This window comes from Erpetoichthys calabaricus, chromosome 5 (genome assembly GCF_900747795.2).
Source record: "Erpetoichthys calabaricus chromosome 5, fErpCal1.3, whole genome shotgun sequence".
NCBI classification, from domain to species: Eukaryota; Metazoa; Chordata; class Cladistia; order Polypteriformes; family Polypteridae; genus Erpetoichthys; species Erpetoichthys calabaricus.
In genome coordinates, this window is record NC_041398.2 from 69,077,989 (window position 1) to 69,105,579 (window position 27,591).

A 27,591-nucleotide genomic window follows, 5' to 3' on the forward strand; every position below is an offset into this window, starting at 1 on the left:
AATCATGGCACCAGAAAATGATGATTGATTAACACATGGAAGTAAGAACTTCACTTTACTCCACAATAACCTATGACAAAAGGAAAAAATATATGCATTAATATATTTGCATGAGTTGTCCTATCTTCCTTCAAGGACCACCACAGTAATAACTAAGATTGCCTGATGCACTAACATTTTTTAAAATCACTTGGTAACAAAGCTGAGTCTGACACCCCTATCTAATTGTCCATCCAATATTTCAATCAGTCATTCCTGAAATTGTATGAATAGGAAATTTGCATTTATGATATACTGTATATGTCAAACTTTCTGTCTTGCCATTGTGGCCTGGGGGAGATGCTCTTAAAGAGTCCCTGAATCCAAATAAATGAAAGCTGGCCAAATTGTATAAAAGAAAAAGATTTAATATAATAAAAAAAAAAAGTAAGTAGGGACTGGAAACATCAAAATACTCAGAAAGCCATAAACCTACATCTCCATCCATGCCTAACTAAACAATTGGTTATGCTAACTTCTTGGTGGGGTATACTTTTTCTGTTGTTCCTGATAACTCATGTTACCCATCCCTTTAGTTACTTCTACTAGGTAAGCCCTTGTCAATTGCAGTCCTCCCAATTCCAAAAACACCCATCTTGTTTTTCTAAAGGTATGTTAAGGTCCCTACCAGGAATAAGTAACTGGACCAGCCGTGGAATTACTTTCAGTGTCAGGAGTGTCTCAGGTTTAAAGAACCCATGAGTATCTCAGGTTTATAGAACTCACCCTGGCAGCCTCAGATGTCCCTGCAGATTTGGTCCCCAATTACCTGTTAAAGAAGAAAAAAATGCCAGGTCATCTGTTCATCACAAAAGGTAGCAGAAAGCCATGGATAAACTAGTCAGTCCCCCTGCAGCCCCCTAGCTATGTGGAAGCTATTGGCATTTCAACTCTACTAATCCCTGTATATGTTGTGTCCAAGAAGTAGTTATGTATCGCCTGAACAATTCTTTTTTTACTTTGGGGCATAGCTCTCTTTGTCTGTGTTACACTTCAACACCTATCAGTTATGGTCCCTATCAGATACTCCTTTCCAGTGTATACAAAGTCTTTAAAGTATCTTACCAGATTAACATTTACTTTGTGTTTTCTAAAATTGACTGTGGCCCCTGTGGACAGGTACTGATTTGAACAGTTTAAAAATGAATTGATGAAATTTTAAGATTTATCTGTATTAAATTGAAGCATCATTTTTCTTTCATCAGGGACCGAAGATAGGTAATGCAATGCAAAATAATACAATGTAATAATGCAATAAAATAACGTTACTGTAATCAAATTACATTCCTGAGTAATGAAGTAATGTAGTGCATTACAGTTTAACTGTAATCACAATACAGTTCTTAACAATTAGAATTCCAATACGTCCATTACAGAAATATTCCTAAGCAAAATGGGGTGTATGGGAACTTCTGTAATTAAACATGTGGTAACTACAGTAATATCTTTCTTTTTTACAATGATTTGTTCAATGTACTCATAAGAAATTAGATTTACAGAGCAAAACATATTTTGATATCCATGTGTTGTAGTACTGTATCCCAACTTGCATTTTTTTGTCACAACCTCACGTCCCCATAAAAATGGAGAGAAAGTCTGTGTACAAGTAAGTTAACTGAATCTTTAGCTTAACTGTTAGTAAATGTAAAATAGTTAATTACAAAATGGAAATGCTTCCTTTTTGATTGCCAAGTGCCTTTATGATATTTTAAAGAGCATCAAGATGGAAGATATGCATAGATTGTGTTACACAGTAAACACTGCAGGTAGCTGAACCCATCCGATTAATAAGTGCTCTTATCTGCAGGCCACTACTCTAGACCAAATTTTACCATTTATCAAAAGTACCAGTTGTACTATATTATGTTTTTATTTATTAAGAATTCCTTTTGTGAACTAGACATCTGCTTGTCGGTTTATATGTTTGAAATGGCAGAGTGCTAATGCTTTTTATGGAGTTTACGTGTGTAGCTGCTGAATTTACTTTTACTGTTATTGGATATTTTCTGATTAAAATAGTGAAAGAACATTTTAGTGCCATCCTGGTACTTTTCAGTTAGTACATATTTGTATGGGTTTGGAAAGCAACATAAAAATGAAATAATTAATAATGTGATTACTTTTTCCAAGAAATCATAAGTAAAGTAACCCTGTCACAATTTGAGAGGAGCAATTAGAAACGGGTAGTAAATTACTTTCTTTGAGTAACTATGCATTAATTGTAAAGGATATCCCTTTTTGCATTATCTTATTCATTTCTTTATTTTTTATTCTAACCATTCCTATTCATCCTGACAAAGTTCTAGAGAGTCTCCCAGCTGCATTGTAGGACAAACAGAAACCATCTTTGGGCCAGAATTCCATCAATCATAGCATATATTGATTCCCTCATACATTTAGACTTTCCATTCAATCTTTCACGCAGTGTCTTTGTTATGTCAGAGGCTGCTGGAATACTTACTTCAACAGTAACATGGTGTGGAATAAAATCCAGTTTCCTAGAGCAGTGTGTCACCAGCATCTTCAGTAAAGTAAAACAAATAACATTTAAGAGTGAATAAACACACAAAAATATTCTATGAAGTTCCCTTCTGTGTTAAATAACAAACCAAGTGCTTTGCAAATACAGACTGTACTGTATTTGACAAACACAGTTACACCAAAAGTATAGGGTCTCATTGCATACAATTCTTTGATAGACCCATGCCCAAAACAGTGGTCTCAAAATTAATCTTACAAATTAATTTTGTTTAAAATATGCATCCCTGTGTGAAATGAATACTGAAAACAGATTAATTAGTTTCAAAGATATTGTGTGAAAGCTGACTAATGAATGGGTAGACATTATAAAATAAATCTGCTAAAATTACAAGCCAACTTGAAGAGCCCAAGAAGTAAACCATACAGGTATACAAGGATAAAAATATAATTAAATATATACAGTGCATCCGGAAAGTATTCACAGCGCATCACTTTTTCCACATTTTGTTATGTTACAGCCTTATTCCAAAATGGATTATATTCATTTTTTTCTCAGAATTCTACGCACAACACCCCATAATGACAATGTGAAAAAAGTTTCTTGAGATTTTTGCAAATTTCTAAAAATAAAAAAATTGAGAAAGCACATGTACAGAAGTATTCACAGCCTTTGCCACGAAGCTCAAAATTGAGCTCAGGTGCATCCTGTTTCCCCTGATCATCTTTGATATGTTTCTGCAGCTTAAATGGAGTCCACCTGTGGTAAGTTCAGTTGATTGGACATGATTTGGAAATGCACACACCTGTCTATATAAGGTCCCACAGTTGACAGTTCATGTCAGAGCACAAACCAAGCATGAAGTCAAAGGAATTGTCTGTAGACCTCCGAGACAGGATTGTCTCGAGGCACAAATCTGGGGAAGGTCACAGAAAAATTTCTTCTGCTTTGAAGGTCCCAATGAGCACAGTGGCCTCCATCATCCGTTAGCAGAAGACATTCGAAACCACCAGGACTCTTCCTAGAGCTGGCCGGCCATCTAAACTGAGCGATCGGGAGCGAAGGGCCTTAGTCAGGGAGGTGACCAAGAACCCGATGGTCACTCTGTCAGAGCTCCAGAGGTCCTCTGTGGAGAGAGGAGAACCTTCCAGAAGGACAACCATCTCTGCAGCAATCCACCAATCAGACCTATATGGTAGAGTGGCCAGACAGAAGCCACTCCTTAGTAAAAGGCACATGGCAGCCCACCTGGAGTTTGCCAAAAGGCACCTGAAGGACTCTCAGACCATGAGAAAGAAAATTCTCTGGTCTGATGAGACAAAGATTGAACTCTTTAGTGTGAATGCCAGGCGTCACATTTGGAGGAAACCAGGCACCGCTCATCACCAGGCCAATACCATCCCTTCAGTGAAGCATGGTGGTGGCAGCATCATGCTGTGGGGATGTTTTTCAGCGGCAGGGACTGGGAGACTAGTCAGGATAAAGGGAAAGATGACTGCAGTAATGTACAGAGACATCCTGGATGAAAACCTACTCCAGAGCGCTCTTGACCTCAGACTGGGGCGACTGTTCATCTTTCAGCAGGACAACGACCCTAAGCACACAGCCAAGATATCAAAGGAGTGGCTTCAGGACAACTCTGTGAATGTCCTTGAGTGGCCCAGCCAGAGCCCAGACTTGAATCCGATTGAACATCTCTGGACAGATCTTAAAATGGCTGTGCACCGACGCTTCCCATCCAACCTGATGGAGCTTGAGAGGTGCTGCAAAGAGGAATGGGCGAAACTGGCCAAGGATAGGTGTGCCAAGCTTGTGGCATCATATTCAAAAAGACTTGAGGCTGTAATTGCTGCCAAAGGTGCATCGACAAAGTTTTGAGCAAAGGCTGTGAATACTTATGTACATGTGATTTCTCAGTTTTTTTATTTTTAATAAATTTGCAAAAACCTCAAGTAAATGTTTTTCATGTTGTCAATATGGGGTGTTGTGTGTAGAATTCTGAGGAAAAAAATGAATTTAATCAATTTTGGAATAAGGTTGTAATGTAACAAAATGTGGAAAAAGTGATGCGCTGTGAATACTTTCCGGATGCACTGTATGGCCAATAAAGGGGGCATTTGTGAGCAGTCCCTAAAACCAAAATACTGTATAGTATAGCCAGGGAATCCAAAAAGTACAACAAAAGGCATTTAATTAACAACAATAAAAGTCAAAAGGAGATAACACAAGGAGAACTAAACATAACAAAATAACCAAAGAAAACAAACAGTCTGTTTTCCCCCCTAGGCCTAACTAAAATAGAGGACTTGCTCCTGATGGAACACGTGAGGTGCCTAATGCACTGTCTCACCAATAGTAACTTTACATCAAAAAATGTACAGAAAATTTTGTAAAGGAGAGTTTCTCCTGTTTTCCCCACAAGTTAATGTATTTGCCAAACCCTTCTTCCCAACTTCACCCTCAATGACCATAACACAGGAAAGGCATTTTAAATTCCACCCCATCAGCACTTTTCCTTTGGAATTACCACCAAGTCAGAGGATGACCTCCGTTTGGACCAGGTACATAAGGCTAGAGTTCCATTTAGCTGCTATCCGTAACCTAACAGTGTCCATAAAGGGTCAGAACACCACTGTAGCTTCTTCACTACATCCCCTTGAGGTACAACCTGTTTATCTATGCAAAAAAGTTTTGGATGAAGTATGGAAAATACAAATTGCATCTAAATCACTGGGGATGAAGTAAGAGTTGATCAGAAATTCGCATAAATGTGATGGTTTATAAATGTTTTTAATTATTTAAAATGCAACTCTCATTTGTTACTTACCGTCTGTACAAGTGCTCATTCAAATACAGTTGTACAAAAGATGATGTGGTTGTATAACAAAATGCATTTAGTTTTAAATGTGCTTGTCAATGTACTTTTATGTAGTCAGAGAGTGTCTGCATCTTTGAACTACAGTTATTTGAATACTTAATAAAGTTCATTCCCTGTGAACATGTGATGATTTTTGTAGGTAAAGATATATAGTTTTATAGCTTGCTCTCGTAAAAAAGCAGGAGACACTGAGTGTATCAGGGCACTGTTTAGGTCATTTTCCTAATTTCAATGTGAAACCTTGTCATGTAGCCTTCAGCCACTTATTGACTTCAACAAACCATATTTCCATTTCCTGCAGATGAACAGAGGAGTTGCTAACTATTAGTTGCTGTGTTTCCAAAAAAAAATAAAATAAAGTGCCCCACAAATCAACTAACAAAATTCCAACACAAAATTAGTCAAATGCTGAATAATACGTAAAAGTAGAAAATGTATTGTAATACAGTAGATGTTTAGCAAAGATTAGAATTGTGTAACTCAAAAACATAAAGTGAGTTTTAGAAATCAAAACTACAAAGCTGAAGGGTATTTGTTCCTGGCAACATTGCAAGGGTTTAAGATCACAAAAAAGGTGATCTCCAAGAACTTCTTTATCATGATAACAGGAACACTGATACAGTACTGTACAGTAAGCTACAATTACATCGGCCTGATTTGTCCTGGGTGAGCCATCCTAATGGTCATTCTAGATGGAAATTCTAAGACCATGAACTCTTGCCATTTTTCTAAATGCCTGGAAATTTTTTGAAGTAATCCTTCATTCTCTCCTGATTGGTTTCATGCATCTTCATTAATTTTTAAAGAGTTGAGGTGTTAAGTAAGGAAGTAGGACTTAACAGCACTGGTAAAGAAGTTGAGAGAAGACAATGAAAGGTAAGCAGAAACTAGGAAATGATTGCAAGTCGTGATAAAACTACAGTCATTTAAGCACATTGCTGCTAGAGATTATGAACATGATTTCTAGAATGAGTAGACTGATGGAGACCGCAAGAGACAAACGATTGGTATAGACATGTAAATTGACGAGAGTAAGAATGTTGTTCTGTAAAAAATAAATGCAGAGTGCCTCTATAAACAGCTGGGAGGCAGAATAACATCGAAGCAAATAGGCAGCTTGATACTTGACTTTATTAGCAATTAAAGTTAACAGTGACACTTTCATCCTTCCTAGTTATTTGAAGTCTGTATGTTGAATAGATGGATTGTAAACCACATAGTGATAGCTTGTATCCCCACTTCTGACTCACTGAGTAACTTTGTTCACATTACTTGTCAGTTCTGTAAATGTCCAAACATAAAGGCTACAATACCTCTTATTACAGGTTGGTAAATCACTTTGGATAACAGTATCTACTAAACTAATAGATGTTAATTCCTACTTGAGTGATGACAAAAATTAATGTCTTTATCAAAAGTGCACTTTTTTTTTTAAAAGGGATGCAACGAAAAATAGCCCTGTGTTGTGTGTTTGTTTTTTAATGTACTTATTATTTTTCTGTGTTTACTCAATTTCTTTTTCTTTCTGTTCACTCATAAATTTAAATTTTATTTAATAGTGCATGGTGGAAAATTAGGTCTTTCGGCACCTAATTTGTGTGGCAGTTTTTCACCTCACTCTCTTTATGCTTTGTCTTCATCCATTGATTGTTCTGTTCACACTGTCTTGTTCTGGGTTATGGGGACTAGAATTTTTCCTAGCAGCATCAGGCGCAAGGCTGTATCTAATTCCAACTCAGTTGATCACAGTGCACTTTAGAGTTGCTAAATAATCTAAGACACCAGTCTTTGGGATGTGGGGGAAAATGTGGAGCACCTCTCAACTAACATCCTCACAAATGTGATTTATAAAGTAGATATGCTAGCACTGTGATATAATATGCATCATTTCTAGGGTGCAAAATAAATGCAGTTAGTTGTAACTCTCTGAGTAGCACCCTGGTAGCCATCCAGAATATAAACCTTATTGTACAGTAAAGGAATAGATGTGCAAAAAAGTATTTCTTACTTTTTGGGTTCACACATGTTAATGCTTGGCATCCTGAGTGGCATAATTGAAAAGTAACTGCAATGAAACAAATTGACTATTTGTGATATATTGTACAGTATCAGTGCTTTGACTCCTTTTTTAAGTTTTATTTAACCTGGACATCAAAACATGAATGTTTATTGCATTATTGTCTTATTAGCAGATCTCATCAGAATACGTGTATGTTCATTTTCAGTTTTTATGAGGCAAAATGTGGTGTAGCGGGTCCTCAGCTCAAGTCAAAAAGTCCACTTTTTACATAAATAATAGCTGCACTCGCAGCTTAGTGAGGGGGTGTGGTATGTGTGGCTGAGTGGTTCCCAGGTGATGCGTGATGCGGATGGGCCTCACTTAAGTGCACAGGTGAGGAGTCGTCCACATCCATAATTGGTGCCGGGAGCTGCTAATTGCCACATCTGATCCACATCCCCATAATAAAAAGAAGCACGAGATGGCTAGGGGAGAAAAAAGAAGAAGGAAAGAAAAAACAGAACGTAAGGGAGGTTATGAGTGAGGAAGGCGGCAGGAAGCAGTGAGGAGAAAGCCGGTGCGTGAGTACGCGAATGTACTCTCTGTGGAGAGAGAGGCAGCTGGACAGTGAGCCCTCATGGGGTGTTTTGGCCGGCACCCCAGAAGCAGTTGGTAGTGGTCGTTCCCGCTGAGCATTTTGGGGAGCCGGAGTGACCAGAAGGAGGATTTCTCACCGCATAAGGCCAAGAAGGCAGCGAGAGTCGAGACTTGGGACGTGAAAGCCCCAGCGTGAACGCTCTGGTCGCTGGGGAGCCCAAGTCACAGTCTGGTTAAGCCCACTGGAGCCAGGGATCGGCGAGGTGAATAGACCAGCAGAAGAAGGTAGAATGAAGGTCAGCTGCAGGTAGGGTGGCTCCCCTGGTGCATAGCCTGGATGGGAGAAGCAGGGGAGTCACCAGTAGAAAGGCACCGGGCTGATTTTAAAAACACAGCTTCCAGCCGTTGTTTTAACCTCGTCGTTTTTTAAAGGATTTTTTTTTTCTAACGTATTTTAACCTCCACAATTTCACCTCCTGTTTTAATGGATTATTCATTTAATGACATATTTTTGAGACTCTGCACTTATTTATTTGAACACTGTTTTGTTTGTTGATTTTAAATAAAAGCACTTGGCATTTTTGCACCATCCTCTTGCTTTGTTGTGCCTCACTGTCTAGTTCATCGGTGACATTACCGACGGTGTCAGGTTCAAGAGCTCCCAGAAGTCAGATGCGAGCATGGAGCAAACCCGCATTGTCACAAAAAAGTGTGTCATAAATAAAAATCAAATGGCTTTTCTAGTGCAGATATGAAACTTTGGGTGTACTCTTCAAGATGCCACTTGAGGCAGTTTTGCATGGCTTTTTAAGAATGCCTTTAAAAGTTTGCATGCACATAATATTTCTGTGTGTTGTTGCAGAAGCATGTGGTGAATCCTGATGAAATTCAGCAACCTGTGCTGCCAGCAACTCAATCTGTAATAACTATTTTGATTGAGAATATACAAGACTGTACCTCCTGTGAGAAAGCATTGATTGTTCTTAATCATTTTTCTCTTAAGCACCCTGCTCTTATTGTAATAGTAATCTTGCTGAATGCAGGGCCACCTCCAGCACTGTGTCTCCTTGGGTCTGGATCCATGTATGCCACTCCATCATATCAGAAATTAGATTTCATTGCCAAAATGGACCTGGCTTTATTGATCACACTCATCCTGTCCTAATGCTAAATCCTATGGGAGGAGCAGGTAGGGTGTCACCATTACATTGTCATCTATACCGTAGTACTTTGTCCATGAACTCCTTGTAGGGTGATTAACAGTGATGCACATTAGGGAACTGCCTGTGCCACGGATTCACTCTCTTTGAATGTGTTCTTGGACACTGCAGTTGTTTTTCTAATAAAACTGTTTCACCAGCTTTGCCTCTTCCATATTAACTGTGACTCTTATTATTATTTTTTGTAATCATTTACTCCTTTGCTTTTCCTTCCCTGTTTACAAACACTCTTGTTTCCTTTGTCCTCATTATGTTTATCATCATTTTTACAGCACTCGAGACATTTTTCAGTCTTTGAAGTCATCCTTCAGAATATGTTGCCAAGGCTTGATTTCATCTTTTGTTTAAGTTATCCTTATAATGTATTAAAATGCTTAGTATAGTAAGGAAGACAGAAAGCACACTTTTATAACACTACCTCCTTCTTTCTTAGCCTCTCTTTACATGTAAATACCATCTGTCTTTATCCTTTGAGCCATATATTCTGCAGTATTTTTCTTTAATTCCTTCTCTTAGCTCTACTCAGTATCTTTAAAGGTTGCAAGCAGCTTAACTATTGTTGTCCCTTACATAACTGTTAACCTTTCTAATTCAGCATAATTTGATAAATACAGAATAAACTCTTCCAATAAAATTAGTTGTCTCTCATCTTTTGAACTTTAATCAACCATGTATAGACAGTAAACTTATTAAAAAATTGTTCCTCTCCCTAGTTTACTCTACAGATCAACAATTATCTTCAAATTATAAAAATCCAAGGAGCCTAGAAAAAAATGGGTGAATATTTGCAAGCATAGTATAACAGAAACATGTTCACGATTGATGTTTTGAGAGAATTCAGTTTTGTCATTTTACTATCAAAGGTATAATAGAGCATAAGAGAGCTTTAGTCAAGAACAGGCCATTCATCCCAACCTTAAAACTGTGTTTTTATTATTTAATAAAAAAAAAAGGAAGTTGAGAGTTGAAGATCCTCAATGTCCTTCTGTCTGCCACACAGCTTGGTAAATTCTTCTGTTATTATTTATTTGTGGCATGTAGTAATACTTTCTTGTGTTGCTATTGAATTTCATCTTAGCCAGTTTCCATTTGTGCCCCCATCTCTGGGGAAAAACACGTCTTTGTCTCTTTGTTTTATAAATGAAGCTCAGGTTGATGCTAATTTACTGTAAAACTATTTTTTTTATTGAATTATACTTTGTTTATATAATTGTATGACAATGAGGCCGTTGCTCGAGATTTTGGGTAGTACATATGACTTTGGTGTATATTTGACTCTTCTTATTTTCTATTATTATTTGCTGTTCCTCTTTTCATATTGAACTTGGTTCAGTACTAATATTAGGGATTAAGGCAATGTTTTTTTACATGTCTTTGTATAAAATGCAATAGCACTTACTGGCATCATCACTTCTGTCTGTCCACATGCAACAACTTAGCTCTCAATGGACTGATTTTGATTAAATTTGTTACACTTATTCTTCAAGGACGTTTACCTTGAAAAGGTTATTTCCCATTGAGATAACTCAAATAGACCATGCTATGCTAATTTTTTACATTTCAAAAAGTTCCATTTAAAAACCACTGACAAAATTTAAGAAATCTTAAAAATGGGAAAGATTCTGTTATTAATTTACTTTTTCAAATTTACCTTGAGAGAGGTTATTTAAATTTATATATTTTCACCTGTTCATCTGGCACATCTAAGGTTGGACAAAATCCCCAGTACAGCCTTTTAAACTTCAACAGAGTTGTGCAGTTGACCTCAAGTTAGATTATAAACTCTACCATCAGTTTCTTCTTTCATACAGGGTAGGATTCAAAAGTAATGAGCCTTTGTTCAAAAAGACAAATTTATTGAGCAAATCGGTACAACTAATTAATAGTCTTCAAAATAGGCACCTCCTGCATCAATACACTTTTGTAGGCGGCTTTTCCATGACTCAAAGGCATCCACGTAGGCCTGTTCCGGGATGGCTGCAAGGGCTGCCTTGACATTTGCTTGGATGTCCTCGATCGAGTCGAAGCGTTTTCCTTTCAGCGCTGATTTTAAGCGCGGAAACAAGAAGAAGTCAGAAGGCGACACGTCCGAACTGTAGGGAGGCTGGGGGACCACCGGAACATTCATCCGGGCCAGGTAAGCGCTCACGATGAAGGCGGTGTGGCTGGGTGCGTTATCGTGGTGAAGCTTCCAGCTGTCCTTGATGTCCCTTCGCTTGCGCGCGACGCTTCTTTTCAGCCTTTTCAGGACTTCCAAGTAGTAAGCAGCATTCACGGTCTGTCCTTGCGGGACAAACTCGTAGTGGATGATCCCCTTCACTCCGAAGAAGGCAGTGAGCATGGTCTTCGTCTTCAACGCGTACCGTTGCTCTAATGAACTTTCCATTCCGCCGTGTAACGCACTACCGCACAGGGGTTCCCGTCAAGGCCGTTGTGAAGCCAACACCCACCGTCACCGTCGCTGGCAAGTGGGGCGCGCGGCGAGGTACGTTCGTGTCAGAACAAAATGAGGCTCATTACTTTTGAATCCTACCCTGTATATTTACTGTTCGTCTGGCACACCTAAGGTTGGACAAAATCCCCAGTTCAGCCTTTTAAACTTCAACAGAGTTGTGCAGTTGACCTCAAATTAGATTATGAACTCTACCATCAGTTTCTTCTTTCAAATATTTAATGCTTCAGAAATATGAACTACAAATAACCATAAGTCCTAAACAACTATCAACCAATGAGGTTTATTGTCAAAATTGCATCAGTTGACCTCCCTGAAATCACTTGAGTCGGAATCTCGTGTACTTCCTCAGCCATCACAGTAGTATTTTGGCTTAATTTTTTAACTGCAGAATGTTTTAATGCTAGTCTCCCTTTTTGCACACCACTAATACATGTTAAGTACATTCTATTATCACTGTTATTTTTGAATGCGACTCATTGTTACATATTTCTTAGCCACACATAAACATTAATTTGTGACAATTCTTCGCCTGTCTTTGTTCATAATGTGTAGTATCAGATGTATTCCTCAAGAAGCCATTGTGCTGAGAATCAGCTTCATATAAAAAAAATGCTTACCTGTATTCAAATTTGCAACTGCATGTTCAGCAAATGAATGGCTTTCCACCCTGATTAGGACAACTACCTCACACCTGTAGCGACTTGGGTTCAGTCTGTGTGGAGCGTTCACTTTGTCCTTCAGTCTGCATACAGTTAGCACTTCTGCCCCACAGTTCCAAGCACCTGGGGTCAAATCCTGGGCAAGGTCACTGTCTTTGTGGAGTTTGCATTTGTCTATGTTTGATTTTTTTTGTTGTTGTTTTTGTTTATCAGATATTCTAGTTTTCCTCCCACATTACAACCATATCAATGTCAAACTAATTGGTGAATGAATATTGATGTAGTATTAAGTGTGACTTTGTATTTTGCTATACTGTAGTACTGCATTACTGTAATAAAGTTTAATGTTACAATTCATCCTTTACAGTTACACAGCAAAGCCATTTGAATGGTTGTTGGTAGAATGTGTACTGTAAACTAGTCCATTTTTCCTGTTTGTAATGTAACAAATACCTGTCTTTGAATTGAAGGACATGATCATTTGCTGCAGAACTGTTATATTTTACATGTCTACTGTGCTCTTTTTTGCTACAGATCCTCCAGATTGGGTTCCAGATGAAGCATGTAGCTACTGCACTGCCTGTAAGGCCCCTTTTACTGTCATACGCCGGAAGCACCACTGCAGGAGCTGTGGCAAGGTAGGTTTTTATTTTGTTTGATAGTTTTGGAAAACTTTAATCTGAGTGGTCTCAAAGTGAAAAACTGGAAAAAAGATCCATTAGTTATGTCAATGGTGTTCATATATTATTTTTACTATAATTATATTTTTTTTCTTGCAGCTTTAGTTGTTTCATGTCTTTATTTTTCTTTTTCTTCATTTCCACTTACACTTACATATGTTTTAGATGACACAATTCACAGTAGTTAACCATGTGTTAACAGTTAACTCTGCCTCTGTCTAGTCTTATAAATACTAAATACTATGTAATCATTGATAAATTATTCTAAATAAAATGGAACCTTTTCTGTAACTCTAGGTTTTTAACTTAAATTGCATAGGTTACATAGAGAAAGAGATCTCATTTTCATTACTAAAATATAACATATTTTTAATGCTTCCTGGTAGTTTTCTAGTAGTTCAGTGGATTCAGGTTGCCCTGGTGTCACTTGTTCATTGATAACTATTATCATTAGGATACAGTTCCATTGAAAAAAAGTGAATTAGTCCGAAAATGGGAAAAAAGAGTTATGAATTTAAAACTACAGGTAAAAAATTAATATGTTTAAACTTTTTATAAATATAGATATTACACTATTGGTTTTTTCAAAATGGAAAATAGATGAAAAAAAAATCTCGTACATGAACAATGAGATAAGTCAGAGATAAAATGTGAAACTGGTTGGAATAAGAACCTTCAGCCTCGGAGGTCCCCCAGGGCTAAACTTGGAAACCACTGATGTAGACCTTCAAATCCTCAGATTAATTGATTTGTCCCACCTTAGGGTAAGTGACATTGTGTAAGTTACTCAATCTTTCTGTTATGAATGCAATTGCATATTATTTATATACCCAATGACCACTACATTAGGTTCACCTATCAAAAACAGCTCGACTTTTTCGAGACGTGGATGTGCTGGAAACATTCTTTAGGGATTTTGGATCCTGCTGACATTTTCAGCCACCAGTTCATATTACGAGCCTCCTGCTCCATCTCATAACAAAGGAGGTATGTAGGAGTAAGATGTGCGGACCGTGCATATTTATTGAGACAACTGAAGTCGCTGTCATGTTCATGAAATCAAATTGAGAAGATTTGTGCTTTCTGACTTTTCTGCTAATATCCACTTGAGAAGGTGTACATTGTTGCCATAAAGGGATACAATTGATCTGTACACTGTGGCACTCTAGTGACACTCACTTGGCATTAAGAGGGCTAATGTGTGTCAGTAAAACATTCTCCACTACATTACACTAACAGCACCAGCCTGTATCATTAGCGTAGTTCCAGACACATTGTTAACTCACTCTTACTCAATGTTATATGCCTTTTGCATCCTTTTTAAATTTAATGTGTTTAGGAACAAATTGGAATTTGGAGTGATGGGGAAGAGGGTTTGGGCATCGTTGTGAGTTAGCTATTCCCACAGAGTGTTGAGTTTTTTCTAAACACAGTTAAGACGTCATTCTTGCTCATTGCATCATTTACTGTTAGCCTTTGGCTATTTTGTGAATTTTTCCTTGGGATTAATAAAGTATCTATCTATCTATCTATCTATCTATCTATCTATCTATCTATCTATCTATCTATCTATCTATCTATCTATCTATCTTTTAATGGATAATTTATGGAAGGAATGAACCTTCCCTTAATATTTCCTGTCTTAATTCATGTTGTATCAGCTTAATATAATAGCAGAAATCTGCTATTATGAGTTCTATGTAATTTTAACTAATATTTTTGCCTTCTAAAGTGTAAACATTTGCATTAACATTTTTACATAAACTTTCATCTGCCACATATCACCTCTTGTAATGATTTTCTGACTCTAAGGTATCAGGTATTCAACCTAGTTTGGTGTCACCCACAAACCTAACTAGCCTGTTAGTTTAAATCTTATCTAGATAATGTAAAAACTACAAAGAGCAATGACACTGGGTCATGACACCCATTTTTCATATCACTCCGTAATATACACCTAAATCTAAATGTCTATTGCTCTTTATTAATTGCTTCTATGAATTTACTTGTGGAACGTTTAAGCTATCTAACTTTTTCCCAGGGATCAGCTTGGTCCCCTTTACTATATAGTAATACATTTGTTCACTTTCGGTCATCTCTCTTTAAATTTTTTCTCAGTTTACAAAGGCATCCAAAAATGTAAACATTTATATGCATAATTATAACCTTCTTGGAGTAGTCTTGTTAGAATTTTATCTAATCCTGTGTATTTATTTTGTTTTATCTGTTCAATTCCTAGTAGCACTTATCTCTCAATAAATGCTTAGTATCTCATTAACACTTCCTGTAGCTACTGTGGCATTTGTGACTTCTTCACAAGTGAAAACTCCATAAAAACACAAATTGAGACCATTTTCTACTTTCCTACTCTCCTCATATTTATTTCCAATTTACTATTATCTTTCATGCCATTTTTTCTCTCTTGCTCCTTCACTGTCACTCATTCACACACATCCTTTAACACCTTATTAAGACCTTCTGCTCTTTCAGAGGGGTGAATGAAGATGAGGATGCTTGCAGTTTAAGTTTTGTACAACGCTTTAAACTGGTCCATGAAATAGCCACCAAAGTGTAAGAAGCCACAACTTTAACGCCCTCGCTTTGTATTTGCCATCAAGTCTCTAACCTTTACTGGTAGCTTCACGTTAGTGTTTATCAAGTTTGTCCAAAGCTGTAATAGTGCTATTTGAGACACTATTTGATGAGTGTTCTGTAAAAATCATTGAGTTTGGTAATGTAGTAATTTTTATTGCCTCTATGCAATATCAATTAATATTATAATTTAATGGAAACAATTAATAGTTTCATACAAAAAAAATTGCATTATGTAATAAAAAGCATATACTGAAATACAAGAACAATTTCAGAAATGTTAGACTTGGAAATTCAGCAAGTTCATATACATGTACACACAAAATCAAGATAAGGTGAGTAAAAAGCAGAAACCTGTATTGTTAAAAAACCCTGTTTACACATGCAAGTCCACTTATGGAGTTTTCCTTTGACAAAATGCCCCAGTTTCTTAAAACTTTGCTAAAAAGAAAAGATTAAACTTCATCAGTGGCTACAATGAATCCGAAAGCAAATATGGAGCCTGTGTTTCCTAAGAATGTGCTATTGAGTTTAGCACTGTACGTTATTTTAGGTACTTTTAATTTAGTAATTTCTGAATTAATTATAAAGATTATTTCATCCTGGAGAAGGAATAGTACAATTGCTGGGGCATTTGCCTTTGTGGACGCTTGCACCATTTTATACCCATGGCTGTAACACATGTGTAAGGGAACAGGCTATGAAATCCGTAACTGCAACCCAGTTAAGGGTTTACATGGACACATAGCCAGGTTACTTGCAGAGAAATCTACTTGTGTTAAACTGGTTACTTAGAGATCAATATTCTGGTTTCTCTAACTGGAATAAGGGTAATTCTGTGAATAACTGGGATTTTAAAGAACATGTAATCACATCCATCAAGTTACATCTTTTACCAGTGCTGAAATAAGCACATGGAGGATAACACTTCACGAGTTACAGTGAGGTTGTGCAGGGAACAATTTTTGTAAATTGGGCACAATGTTCTACAAAGTTATGGTGCTTTTGTAAAAGTGCATTTGCTTTCATAATTTTTGAATGACTTTCTTGTCATACATTTCCATAATCCTAAATGCCATTGAAAGATATGACCGATTTCTCGCTGTCTTCATAATGGGTCTATGCTGGCACAATACATAAGAGAAGAACAAGTTATTCTTGCATAAGATAACTTTCTTTATCACTCCATATTCTACTAAGATAAATTAGTACAAGAATTCTACAAATAAAATAACCTGATCCACAACGCATGACATTATCTGAAAACAGATAGCATTTTAATAGTCACATTATGGGAAAGCTTTGTGTGACTGGCTTGTCTGTAAATAGCTGCTCTGATTGGCTGTAACAACCATTCAGTTTACACATTTGCAGTGTTCCTTCAATGTAGAAATAAGTTTTACACACACACACACACACACACACACATATATATATATATATATATATATATATATATATATATATATATATATATATATACAGTGCATCCAGAAAGTATTCATAGCGCATCACTTTTTCCACATTTTGTTATGTTACAGCCTTATTCCAAAATGGATTAAATTCATTTTTTTCCTCAGAATTCTACACACAACACCCCATAATGACGTGAAAAAAGTTTACTTGAGATTTTTGCAAATTTATTAAAAATAAAAAAAATTGAGAAAGCACATGTACATAAATATTCACAGCCTTTGCCATGAAACTCAAAATTGAGGCACACCTGTCTATATAAGGTCCCACTGTTAACAGTTCATGTCAGAGCACAAACCAAGCATGAAGTCAAAGGAATTGTCTGTAGACCTCCGAGACAGGATTGTCTCGAGGCACAAATCTGGGGAAGGTTCTGCTGCTTTGAAGGTCCCAATGAGCACAGTGGCCTCCATCATCCGTAAGTGGAAGAAGTTCGAAACCACCAGGACTCTTCCTAGAGCTGGCCTCCATCTAAACTGAGCGATCGGGGGAAAAGGGCCTTAGTCAGGGAGGTGACCAAGAACCTGGTGGTCACTCTGTCAGAGCTCCAGAGGTCCTCTGTGGAGAGAGGAGAACCTTCCAGAAGGACAACCATCTCTGCAGCAATCCACCAATCAGGCCTGTATGGTAGAGTGGCCAGACGGAAGCCACTCCTTAGTAAAAGGCACATGGCAGCCCGTCTGGAGTTTGCCAAAAGGCACCTGAAGGACTCTCAGACCATGAGAAAGAAAATTCTCTGGTCTGATGAGACAAAGATTGAACTCTTTGGTGTGAATGCCAGGCGTCACGTTTGGAGGAAACCAGGCACCGCTCATCACCAGGCCATTACCATCCCTACAGTGAAGCATGGTGGTGGCAGCATCATGCTGTGGGGATGTTTTTCAGCGGCAGGAACTGGGAGACTAGTCAGGATAAAGGATAAGATGACTGCAGCAATGTACAGAGACATCCTGCATGAAAACCTGCTCCAAAGCGTACTTGACCTCAGACTGGGGCGACGGTTCATCTTTCAGCAGGACAATGACCCTAAGCACACAGCCAAGATATCAAAGGAGTGGCTTCAGGACAACTATGTGAATATCCTTGAGTGGCCCAGCAAGAGCCCAGACTTGAATCCGATTGAACATCTCTGGAGAGACCTTAAAATGGCTGTGCACCGACGCTTCCCATCCAACCTGATGGAGCTTGAGAGGTGCTGCAAAGAAGAATGGGCGAATCTGGCCAAGGATAGGTGTGCCAAGCTTGTGGCATCATATTCAAAAAGACTTGAGGCTGTAATTGCTGCCAAAGGTGCATCAACAAAGTATTCAGCAAAGGCTGTGAATACTTATGTACATGTGATTTCTCAGTTTTTTTTATTTTTAATAAATTTGCAAAAACCTCAAGTAAACTTTTTTCATGTTGTCATTATGGGGTGGTGTGTGTAGAATTCTGAGGAAAAAATGAATTTAATCCATTTTGGAATAAGGCTGTAACATAACAAAATGTGGAAAAAGTGATGCGCTATGAATACTTTCTGAAATATGCAATGATTATGAGGCCTGGGCAAGTGATAATAAAATCACATCATGCCAGTAGATGGACAACTTTGCACCCTAATCCCTTAATATGCTACCCTGGTCACTTGAGTCACATGCCTGAGCTTGTCAATTCAACTGTGGTCATAATTTGTTATAGAAAAGTGTTATCTTTGCTTTATTCTTTCACTGCCTTTCACTCTTCACAGTATGTTATTAAATTACCAACATTAAGTGACTGCTCAGTAAAAATGGGCCAAAAAACAGTGGGCCACACTGTTTCTGTCAGCCTAATAGAAATAGTCACCCTTGATGTAATCAGCTTGATGTTTTCCTCTTCTTGGATTAAATCTCCCTGTAGTTTGGCTGTGTACTCACCTGAACATGTTTCTTTGTTTCAGATCTTTTGCTCACGTTGTTCCTCCCACTCTGCTCCTTTACCACGGTATGGCCAGGTGAAGCCTGTGAGGGTGTGTACGCACTGTTATATGTTTCACGTCACTCCGTTCTACAGTGACAAAGCAGCAATCTGACAGCCAACACCTCATAAACACTGGCACAGACTGAAGCTATGCCTGTTTTACCAAATGAGTACTCTTGATGAAGACAATAATAGCAATTACACTCAAAAACGTTACCTGTGGACCCTCAATAATCAAGGCATGAGAGGCTGTGATCGCCTCCAGTGTTACATCTCTTTTGCTATTTTTTTTTTTATTTTTTATTAAACACATAAATGAGCATATGAAGAAAGACGTGTTTAAAAAGAAGCTGCTAAAAGGGAAGCACTGCATTTTTCAGCCACATGGCTATGGCAGAGTTTTCTCCAGGTTTTTGTTGTCATTCATTATTGTTATAACTATTAATAAATAGAAACAAAGCACTAATTCTGCTTCAGAAGGAAAGAGGGCTCTGAAAGTCACAAGCAAAATCTCAATAATTCCTGCTACTGGCCCTGAACCAGGTGGATGGCTTACATGTACAAGGTCTTTAGCTTATAAATAATACTTTGGGAACCAGCAACATTGAGGTGTGCAGGAGAAAACGTGGTCTTTAGAGAATATTACATGCTAGTCTTTTGGGGGGGTCCTGGTTTTTCTTTCTGATACCACTTAATAAGGTTTGCTGCTAGGACTTACTGTGTGTTAATACTGACACCTGCTGGAGAAACTGGAAGAATCAGCTTGCCATTCAGAAATATCCTGCTCTCTTCAACAGAGCCTCCCGGCCTCTTTCAGAAGTCTCCTTAAGGCGACCACCTTGGTTTCCCTTACTCCTCGGTTCTTCCTTGCCGAAGATAAAAGTTGACTTTTTTCATCTTTTTTTTCCATCTCTGCTGTGCTCAACGTTTTCACAAAGTGTCCTCTCATTGACTTGTTTACTTCTTTCAGCTTAATGATATGAAATGGCTAAACGATAATAGCAAGCAATCCTCAGAGAAATCATATGCAGGGAAGTTTTAGAAGGGCTGCCACCTTTAAATCTGGACATTACTTGTACAATCGGCCTTTGAGCCTGCTATACACCCAGGAATTTTTATTTTTTGTTTTTTTCTGAAAGGCCACTTCATACTCATCAAGATGAACACTTCCTGTGGATGCCTTGGACAGTGTTAATGTAACATCAGATTGATTGCCTTCCTTACCCAATAAACAAATGAACAATTGCCTGCTAGCCAGGAGCTCCCCATGGTGTGAGGTTAATCATATCTTTATCTTTTCTCTTGGACCACAGGGCTTATCATTCAGCAGATTCAAATGTGCAAAAAAAAAAAACAAGTATAAGCATGACATTTTAAAACCCAGGAATGATTCCAAATCAACCTCACCATGTCTAAGTTCTCGTATTGCCTGTTGTGTATGAGACACACAGCATCATTTCCATAGATTAAAATAAAAGAATATACTGTAATAAAGAAACAAATCCTAATTCATGAGGGGGGAAACAGGGGGTTAAGGGTGTGGATGGACTGTTTCTTTTGTCCAGCTGCTGCTAAGGATAACTTTGTGGTACCCAGCTGTGTTCCTTTATGACTTAAGCTTAAATCTCAGGCTTCACGTCAGAAACAATTATTACAGTTTTATTTTTGAGTACAAAAAATGCAAAAAAAGGAAATGATGCTTCTTTTATAATGAAAAATACAATAACTTAAACTGTAAAAAGTCAAATTATAATGCACAAATGCTTCTGTACTTCCTCTGTGTACAATTAAGCATATTTAAGGGATAGGGTATGGTATTTATTCAAAGCCTGTTGTTATTTTGTAAATGCTATTTCATTTCCATAAATGCTGTATGATAATGTTTGAAAAGTTTCAGTTTCTAATGACATGTAAATACAATAAATACAATCTTTTCTGTTTAAGTTTCAGAAATGTCTGTACATGGAACATCATTTTTAGGAATATTGGGGCTAGGGCTATGAAACATGTCATGCCCCTCAATTTGTACTAAGAGTCATCCATCGGCATGCTGTGGGTTTCCCAGTTGAATGAGGCCCTGGATGGACTGTGTGGCTTTGATCAACATTGGTATCGCCATCCATGACCTGGTCATTTATGACACCATGGTGAAACTCTGGCTGGTTTAAGTATGTTGGAGACCTGAAGGGATGGAGTAGTAGGAAGGCCAGAAATGGCATTATTGTCTGCCATCCAAGTATATACCTTTCTGCACAAACATATGAGCTGTGTTGCAACCTTAAAATCCTTCCCGTTCATCTACAAATAAGAGAAGGAGCACTCACCATTTAGACATTGGTATTGCTGGAAAAGAAGGGAAGCAATAACCACTGCTCTAATTTTGTTAAATATTTTACAGAAACCCTCAATGGCGACTTCTTAGATAGATAGATAGATAGATAGATAGATAGATAGATAGATAGATAGATAGATAGATAGTTTATTAATCCCAATGGGAAATTCACATTCTCCAGCAGCAGCATACTGATACAATAAATAATATTAAATTAAAGAATGATAATAATGCAGGTGAAAAACAGACAATAACTATGTATAATGTTAAATGTTAACGTTTACCTCCCCCGGGTGGAATTAAAGAGTCGCATAGTTTGGGGAGGAACGATCTCCTCAATCTGTCAGTGGAGCAGGACAGTGTCAGCAGTCTGTCGCTGAAGCTGCTCTTCTGTCTGGAGATGATACTATTAAGTGGATGCAGTGGATTCTCCCTAATTGATAGGAGCCTGCTGAGCGCCCTTCGTTCTGCCACAGATGTCTAGCTCAATGCTAGGTCCATATATTTAGTACTAAGACCCGTTTTGCCTCCAGACTAGCATTACTGTTAGGTATATTGGTCAAGTATGGACTATGTGCTCTGAAGTAGCAGGTGGCCTGAGTAGACACCATAGATTTTGTCGGTAGTTGGCCTTTTGTATCCATCTATTGAGTAGTTTGGACCAACAGAGTACACAAATCGCAATTAGGTTTTGCATTCCTCATTTCCTTCTCCATCTGTCTATACAGTTAATTTGTCGGCAAAGTAGTAATAGTAAACACTTTACTTCCATAATGTCATCTGCATTAAATTTTATTTGATCAAATTTAAAGAAATAAAAATATACAACAACAGGTCAACAATAATCATAATTCACACTCCTACATTATTCATTGAATTATTGTACATGACTCTTAAACGTGCTCATGTGGGAAGTTCTGGTATTCAGTCAGGTAGTCTTTGTCTCAAATGACCTAAGCAGAGGATTGGTGGGGTGAAACCTGTCCAGAAATGATCTTAATGGCTTTTCATTTCCACAAAGATCAATTTTGCTCTATCCAAACTGGTACAGGTTTAAGATCATGTAAGAAAGGAAGCTGGCTTTGATACATTCTAATTATGACATGTCAAGGTGTAAGCCAATGCACAGTGAAATTTTTATTTGCTTCTCTAACCATCATTTAACATGACTTGACGCCACAAGGCCATGATAACCAAGCATTAATATTATAAAACAGTTTCAAATTGTTTTATAGAAATCACAAATCAGGTTACCTGATGTACTCCTTCTAAAAAAAATAAGACAATGACAGGAAATATCCAAGTATTGGAGTAGCAGCCAGAAACCCAGGTAGTCTCCATCAAGAGAATTATGGTGGCCATCTTACAGCTAATGACATGTTCTTGGCTGTTCTCTGCTGTAGAAACAAGCTGGGTAAGTGTTCCAGAATCCAAGTGAGTATTATTGACAAACTTGATGGATTGAATTGCCTGTTCTTTTTGCAACTGTTCTAATGTTTCATAATTATAGTAGGCTGTAGTAATTGTAGGGAAAATGTTCCTGTGGTCCTCCATGTCAATTGCTCACAGTTCATTTACTGTATATTATTAAAAGCAGGAAAAACTCTTACTTAGCACATTCATAATTTTGCCTTGGGTATCAAGTCAGTCCTTAAAAGCTTTGTATGTGCTATGAAGGGTGTACACATCAGAGGTCAATGATCTTTTAATTGTTAAATATTAATTTCTCACAAAAGATGTTTCCACCTTGGTAAAGGTAATTCTGTGACTTAAGGTCAACATATCACAGTGAAGGAGTGTAGGTGTCAAGGCTAATTGACAATGAGAGTGTATAGACCTTGAAGGCTGCAGTATGCTCCAAATGAGAAGGTAAACCAACTTCAGAATGGTTGACATCTTTTTAACCTTTTTTACTCCATAGGGAGCTGGAGATTAAGCAGAGAGTGGAGCAGAATGCCAAAGATGCTTTGAAACATTGTTAGTGAAGAGGAGTAGTGTCCAGATTGCCTGCTTCTAAGTAGTCCTGTCGCTTGACCAGATCTGACCAATGGGTATTAATTGTACAGTTGTGCTTTTGTAACTATCTGTCTGCAGTCAGGTTTTCAAATGAAGGCTGCTGCAGGAGGTTATGAGGAAGGTCAAGCAGGAGGCAACTTCATACAGTTTGTATAAAGAGTGAAACATGGGAGTTCTTACAGTTCAGAGCTTGACTGTTCCACAGCACAGGTTGGCCAAGTCACCAAGGACGTAAAGAAAGCTTTGACAGGTCACTATAGCTTGCCTTCCTCTTGACACATCAATTCAATAATAAATGTATTTCTTCAGCCTCAGCAAAGCTTCATGAATTCTTTATGTCTCCGTGTCTTTGTAGGATTTTCCTCTAACAGTACCGACAGACTTCTCATTTATCCAGAATTTATTTGTGCTTCAGAGCAACTTGGAAAAGTGCAGTGATTGCAATGTTCTTTTAAGTTATAATTTAATGTTTTCCAGAATATAGTATTGGCTTAACAGCCTGATGTGAGTGGATCTTTATTAGAGATTTTTATTTGCTTTTAACATTTAAATGATGTCTGTTTTTTTCCACACTTTTGAAATTAAAATGCTCAGCCTTTTTCCTGCAGTTCGTCCTGTTTATTGTTAGACTGGTAATGACTGAGAGCTACAGTCATATGAAAAAGTTTGGGAACCCCACTCAACCTGCATAATAGTTTACTCTACTTTCAACAAAAAAGATAACAGTGGTATGTCTTTCATTTCCTAGGAATGTCTAAGTACTGGGGTATTTTCTGAACAAAGATTTTTAGTGAAGCAGTATTTAATTGTATGAAATTAAATCAAATGTGAAAAACTGGCTGTGCGAAAATTTGGGTCCCCCTATAATTTTGCTGATTTGAATGCATGTAACTGCTCAATACTGATTACTTGCAACACCAAATTGGTTGGATTAGCTTGTTAAGCCTTGAACTTCATAGACAGGTGTGTCCAATCACGAGAAAAGGTATTTAAGGTGGTCAATTGCAAGTTGTGCTTCCCTTTGACTCTCCTCTGAAGAGTGACAGCATGGGATCCTCAAAGCAACTCTCAAAATATCTGAGCACAAAGATTGTTCAGTATCATGGTTTAGGGGAAGGATACAAAATGCTATCTCAGAGATTTAAACTGTCAGTTTCAACTGTAAGGAATGAAATCAGGAAATGGAAGGCCACAGGCACAGTTGCTGTTAAACCCAGGTCTGGCAGGCCAAGAAAAATACAGGAGCGGCATATGCACAGGATTGTGAGAATGGTTACAGACAACCCACAGATCACCTCCAAAGACATGCAAGAACATCTTGCTGCAGATGGTGTATCCATACATCGTTCTACAATTCAGTGCAATTTGTACAAAGAACATCTGTATGGCAGGGTGATGAGAAAGAAGCCCTTTCTGCACTCACCCAACAAACTGAGCTGCTTGTTGTATGCAAATGCTCATTTAGACAAGCCAGATTCATTTTGGAACAAATTTCGTTGGATTGATGAGACACCGCATTCCAAGAAAAACACCTGCTACCTATTGTCAAATTTGGTGGAGGTTGGCTAGTTCAGGGACTGGGGCCCTTGTTAAAGTCGAGGGTCGGATGAATTCAACCCAATATCAACAAATTCTTCAGGATAATGTTCAAGCATCAGTCACAAAGTTGAAGTTACGCAGGGGTTGGAAATTCCAACAAGACAATGACCCAAAACACAGTTCAAAATCTACAAAGGCATTCATGCAGAGGGAGAAGTACAATGTTCTGGAATGGCCATCAGAGTCCCCTGACATGAATATCATTGAAAATCTATGAGATGATTTGAAGCAGGCTGTCCATGCTCGGCAGCCATCAAATTTAACTGAACTGGAGAGATTTTGTATGGAAGAATGGTCAAAAATACCTCCATCCAGAATCCAGACACTCATCAAAGGCAATAGGAGGCGTCTAGAGGCTGTTATATTTGCAAAAGGAGGCTCAACTAAGTATTGATGTAATATCTCTGTTGGGGTGCCCAAATTTATGCATCTGTCTAATTTTGTTATGATGCATATTGCATATTTTCTGTTAATCCAATAACCTTAATGTCACTGCTGAAATTCTACTGTTTCCATAACGCATGTCATATATTAAAAGGAAGTTGCTACTTTGAAAGCTCAGCCAATGATAAACAAAATCCAAAGAATTAAGAGGGGTTCCCAAACTTTTTCATATGACTGTATATGCCGAATAAGCCCATGGATCTCCTCTCAGTAGTCTGTGCCCAGTACATCTTCCACTGTAGATGGTGTTTTCACTAAGTGCCCAAACTAGCCATGTAGGATTAGTGATTCAGTAGTTACCATATTGAGGAGTTGCTCACACTCATGGAGAGTAAGCCTGCACAATTCGTTAGTCCGATCTTTTTTCTGTTGAACGTTCAATCTCATTTTAGGGTGCCACCTACAGATCTTGACCATAGGTAAGGAGAGGCTTACATTGTATGATTCATCTGAGGGCTTCACTTTAGCATCACTGTCTGGTATTTCCGTTGTCACTGCACTGATCAGTTGGTCAACCTTTCAGTATCCATACCCTCAATCATAAGACTCTCAAACTTCTTCATTTAGGGAAGTTGATCCCCCCCTCCTTTCATCTACAAAGAGCAAGCATCTTGACTGCACTGAATTTGGTTAGTGATAGATACCACAGTGTAAGAAGTCAAACTAACCACTCATCAGCAAGCAGTAGAGATTCAAAATACATGATCTCCAAGCCCTTACTGCACTGCTTTAAATAGATTTGACAGGTGGCAACACCATGTAGGAGAACACGGCTGTTGCTGTTTAAATAAAAGTTCTGGAAGACAAGCAGGAATGACCCCAAAACCTCATACAAGATGCCACACGCTATATGATCATAATCCTTCTCTAAGATCAGCATAGACTCCCATGTCCCCTCAGTATGTTAATGGATAAAGAGCTGCTTCAGTGTTTCATAGCAAGAGTTGTGAGAGGTATAGTTTTTGCCTATTATATTTCCAGTATTGTATAAGTAATCAGTGATGTCATCATTGTCTGTACCGTGTAGCCTACATGGTATGACATGACTGCCATCATATTTAAAGTTGAGTTGCAGGTTAGAAGATATCAAAACTTTGTTAATGATGTAAGAAAAATATAGAGAGTGAGCAGTTCTTCAGCCAATAAAGAAGGCTTTGACCCCTAGTTTGCTAATCAACTTTGTTTTTTGTTTTATCACATGAATCAGTTTGCTGATCTGTGGTTCTTTCTGTTTTGACCCTTCTCGGGTTGAATTCAGATTTCTGCCAATTTGAACCCTTAGGCCCACGTAGGCCTGTTTTTCAGATAGATCAAAAGATACCTGACGCTGATGCTAATTAATGCCTGGCATCCTCTCTCCAATATCCTGATGTGTTATTAGGAAGTTTGTGGAGGGAGATCCTTTAATAACTAGGACACACCTTTTCTAATATGGGGAGCACTGCTGCAATCTGCCAGTTCTTTTTTGTGCCCAAACATTGGTCCTCCCAAGTCCATCATTCTCCTTTATATTTTATTGCTACTGTCAGTGCTTGATGCCAGTTAAACTTAATAATAATCAACTTTACTGCGCGGAAGGTCGGCAGCTACATACTGAAGGTTGGTCTAAGAAGCATACAAGGGGAAACCCCAAAATTCTCTGAAACGGTCAATAGCACAGGAGTAGGATGCAGTTATTAAATATGCCACTATGTGCCTACCCTGTATGTCCGGTTAATCAGTCTCCTGAGTAGCATCGAGCTGAGCCAACTGAGAGCATATTTCTGGTGTTCATTCTACAGTCACATAGGTGCTTCAGCAATTTTTTTTCTCCAAGCCACCATGGCAGATTTTTCAGAAATGAAAGAGTTTTTGACCAAAAACATTGCAGTTGTTGTTTTGCACCTCCTAAATTCACCAGATCTCTCTTCCTGTAACTTCTTCCCTTTAGCTTCAATTTTAATTTTGGGAACAAAAAGAAGATTTGATGCCAAGTCTCGAATTATCAAGTCAATATAGCGGTTTGGATAATGGATGGATGGATGATTGTTTTATGGTTGTTGTTTATTTCTTGTAATTAAATTACAATATCAAATTTTAATCTAACAAAATAAAAAAGCCAGGTTTGTACTGAGGCACCAAATATGGTAAATTCTGAAGTTCATCACAAAGGTTTACATTACCTGTGAACCTGAAGTGCTCAGTAATGGAT

General features: G+C 37.9%; 1 protein-coding gene across 2 annotated transcripts in view; it reads left to right on the top strand.

Annotated features, from left to right (window-relative positions):
• Window positions 1-20,527, top strand: part of zfyve28 (zinc finger, FYVE domain containing 28) — a 469,608-nt gene extending 449,081 nt beyond the window's left edge. For both annotated transcript variants that reach the window (XM_051928387.1, XM_028801634.2), the window contains 2 exons: window positions 12,861-12,964; window positions 18,990-20,527. In XM_051928387.1, coding sequence (XP_051784347.1) covers window positions 12,861-12,964; window positions 18,990-19,121 — 236 coding nt within the window. In that variant the 3' untranslated portion in view covers window positions 19,122-20,527. The remainder of the gene's footprint in view (window positions 1-12,860; window positions 12,965-18,989) is intronic.
• The last annotated feature ends 7,064 nt before the right edge of the window (window positions 20,528-27,591 follow it).